General features: G+C 52.1%; 1 protein-coding gene across 1 annotated transcript in view; it reads right to left on the reverse strand.

The window, feature by feature from the left end:
• Positions 1-3,890, reverse strand: part of ARFGAP3 (ADP ribosylation factor GTPase activating protein 3) — a 63,691-nt gene that overhangs the window by 7,511 nt on the left and 52,290 nt on the right. The window contains exon 13 of the mRNA XM_017520696.2: positions 2,199-2,289. Coding sequence (XP_017376185.1) covers positions 2,199-2,289 — 91 coding nt within the window. The remainder of the gene's footprint in view (positions 1-2,198; positions 2,290-3,890) is intronic.

A 3,890-nucleotide genomic window follows, 5' to 3' on the forward strand; every position in this document is an offset into this window, starting at 1 on the left:
CCATGTTGACCAGGATGGTCTCGATCTCTTGACCTCGTGATCCACCCGCCTCGGCCTCCCAAAGTGCTGGGATTACAGGCTTGAGCCACCGCGCCCGGCCAAAAGTAAATATTTAACAGAAGTTGCTGGTGCCTGTAATCCCAGCTACTTGGAAGGCCGAAGAAGGAGGATCGCTCAAGGCCCAAAGTTTGAGATCAGCTGGGGCAATGCAGTGAGAGGGGCCGGGGGGTGAGGGCCTCTGAGTGGTCCCTCACCCCAGGGTGCACCTTACAATGACCATGAGGTACCAGGGTTTCTCTGGCACCCACACAGGGTCAATAACATTTAATGGATCTTTGTTCTCTGAAAGGGAACAGGAAAGTAAACACAGGCTGGCCACAATTTTCATTCAATAACTGGAAAGGCTGCTCTCATTTGATCTCCAAATATTTTTTTAAAACAAACAATGCTTCAGAGTAAAATTTCTATTGACTTAAACTACAAAAACATACATCGCAGGGAGTTGGGGGACTCAACAATGCAGGTCTCTGGACTAGCCTGCCGGCTGTGCCAGAGTTCCTACAAGGTGACCCAGCACTGACCCGTGGGGCAGCAAGGCTAGGACTGCTGGGGGCCTCTAAAGGCAGCTGGAGTGCCTCTCTGCCGGGGTGGCCCTGACAAAAGGCCAGGACGCTGAGAATTTAGAGATGGGAACACAAGCCGGTGAACCCCACCTGCCCTCACCAATACTCACTGCCAGGAAATGCCCAGTCAGCAAGGGACGGACTGACTGAGGGAAACGAGCCCCCTCTGCTCGAGTCTGGGGTGAGGCACAGGGTGTGCTCCTGCCTGGAGAGTGGCTTACGGGAACCTGGCCCTGGGTGCCCACCCCTGGACACCCCCACACCCTTACCAGCAGCAGACATGCCGGGGCTGGTCCCCTATGGCCCTGGCCTCACCTTGGGCTGCCCGGCTCTCTGCCAGCTGCTCTGCCAGCACACACCCTTGTTTCACTTGGGGCCACCTGGCTAGGATGCTCCCTCCACTCCAGCACAGTGCCTTGGCAGTGCCCACTGCACGCCGGGGGCCAGTGTGTATAACATCCCCAAACCGCAACCCAGAATGTCCCTGACACTCAGGCCTTCTCTGTTGAGGCTGTTTCTCTTTGGACTCCAAAAACAGTTGTTATCTGTGACTGTAAGGCCAAGTGGTTGCTCAGGTTGGTCACTTCATAGCCTTCCTAGAGCCACACCCAGCTCCTCTAGGCCTAGAAATGAGGGGTACCAAGGGTTCCAGGCCTGGAATGCCTGGCCCCTGAAAGTCCTCCTTCCCCTTGGCTCTCCTGCTGATAAATGGCTTCCTGAAATGACCTCAGAGGACGCTGCCCCTTTCTTGTTAACCACAGGGCCCTCTCCTCCCACCTGTGTCCTGGCAGACCCTGTGTAGGGCACGTTCGCAAGGCATCTCTCCGTCTGGGGATACGGAAGTAGCAGCAGAGGGGCCAGCTCCCTGAGGCCCACCCCTGAGCTCACAGGCTGCCTCATCCTAGGCCATCCCAGCCCTGGGAGGACCAGACACCTCTTCGCTGGGGTCTGAACCCTGAAGAGGGATACGGGAGACAGACAATTCCTCTCCCCCTGCTCACTCCCAAAGCTGTGTTCTGTCTTCCTGGAAGACGGACACTGGTAGAGTCACATGCTTCTATCTGCCTCTGCCCACCCTTGGGGCCTGCTGCGTGCTAAACACCCGGTGGCACTTCACATTTCTCATTTAAGCCTCAAAACAACCTTTTGAGGTGGTTTTATCGACCCACGTTACAGAGGAGGCTAAGGCTAAAAGCGCCATGACATACTCAAGGCCTCACAGCTAGAGGGTGGTTAGGGTCACACGGGAGCCCAGGACTGTCCACCTCTCAGGCTAAGACACCACGTGGTATTTCATAGCACGTCTACACTCAGCTAGAAAAGACTCCACTATGATAGTGTTTTAGAAGGATGACTTGCCAGGCAATGTTGGGGATGCTCCTTTAATTTCATGACCTAGTCTCCTCATGCGTGAAGCCTGGAACAGTAACTTCTGCTCTGTCTGTCTTATGGCAGAGATCAGAGCATCAAATATTGGTGGCTAAAATATCTTGGAAAAGGAAAAGGTCCTATCTAGACAAAATGTGTTTATACCGTAGACACGACAAAGACCAGCTCTTGTTCAGTGCCCCCTACCTGCTGCCTGCTTCCTCTGCTCCTCGAACAGATCAGCCGAGCTTATGGAGGTACTCGCTGAGAGCCTCTCAAGGCGGGCCCTCGTCTCATACTAGAGAAGACAAGGAAAAGGAAATATTAGGCTCCAAAGATTGTCGGCAGTTTTGCAAAAAGAATCACTGAAGAGCTGTCATTTGGAAGGCTCTTTTTCTCTAACAAGATACTGAATGCAACTGTCAAGGCCAGGTCCTGGGGGACAGCACAAAGCTCATGCCCTGCATGGGAAGCAGGTCACAGGGGGACAGATGGACACAACACCTCAGCCAAGATGGCCAGTGCAGAGGCAGCGAGAAGAAGGGAGAGGGGCGGCATCTCTCTCCTGGTGCTGCTTCTAGCCAGCTGTCAGCAAAGGCCTCTCTAAGGGGCTCTTTTCCAAGCCCCATGACACTATTTTAAAACTGAATTTGAATGTCAACTTTGTTTTTTTTGTTGTTGTTGTTATTGTTTTTGAGACGGAGTTTCGCTCTTGTTACCCAGGCTGGAGTGCAATGGCGAGATCTTGGCTCACCGCAACCTCCGCCTCCTGGGTTCAGGCAATTCTCCTGCCTCAGCCTCCTGAGTAGCTGGGATTACAGGCACACACCACCATGCCCAGCTAATTTTTTGTAGCTTTAGTAGAGACGGGGTTTCACCGTGTTGACTAGGATGGTCTCGATCTCTTGACCTCGTGATCCACCCGCCTCGGCCTCCCAAAGTGCTGGGATTACAGGCGTGAGCCACCGCGCCCAGCCTGAATGTCAACTTTGAAGCCAGGCAGATTTTATGAACTGTGGGAACAGCAAGGGGCAATTCTACTCTTGAAATGATAGTGAAAAGTGATACTTGTAAAAATCTGAACTTCTGCGAAACACATTCAGCACATTTTAGGAAACCATTGTCCATATAGTCAGAGGCACACTAGTAGATCAGGGTGAGGGGAAAGACTTAAACCTCCCCACTTCCACTTGAGTCTTACAGCTTAGCAAGGCTCCACTATGATGAGTTCATTAACCTTTTTTTTTTTTTCTGGAGACAGTCTCACTCTGTCATCCAGGCTGGAGTGCAGTGGTGTGATCTTGGCTCACTATAACTTCTGCTTCCCAGATTCAAACAATTCTCTGCCTCAGCCTCCCAAGCAGCTGGACTACAGACATGTATCACCATACCCAGCTAATTTTTGTATTTTTTGTAGAGATGGAGTTTTGTCATATTGTCATGTCGGCCAGGCTGGTCTCAAACTCCTGGCCTCAAGTGATCCACCTGCCTCAGCCTCCCAAAGTGCTGGGATTACAGGCATGAGCCACAGTGCCTAGCTGAGTCCATTAACATTTCCGAGAAAAGCCAACAACCTGAAAATAAATAGATGCACTCCCCAGAAACGTATCTGGCCAGACGCAGTGGCTCATGCCTGTTATCCCAGAACTTTGGGAGGCCGAGGCAGGCAGATCACCTGAGGTCAGGAGTTCGAGACCAGCCTGGCCAACATGGTGAAACCCCATCTCTACTAAAATACAAAAATTAGCCAGGTGTGGTGATGCATGCCTATAGTTCCAGCTACTTGGGAGACTGAGGCAGGAGAATCGCTTGAACCTGGGAGGTGGAGGTTGCAGTGTGTTGAAATTGTGCCACTGCATTCCAGCCTGGCCAACAGAGCAAGATTGTGTCTCAAAAAAA

The sequence above is a fragment of the Cebus imitator genome, unplaced genomic scaffold, assembly GCF_001604975.1.
Source record: "Cebus imitator isolate Cc_AM_T3 unplaced genomic scaffold, Cebus_imitator-1.0 Scaffold865, whole genome shotgun sequence".
In the NCBI taxonomy this organism is placed as follows: Eukaryota; Metazoa; Chordata; class Mammalia; order Primates; family Cebidae; genus Cebus; species Cebus imitator.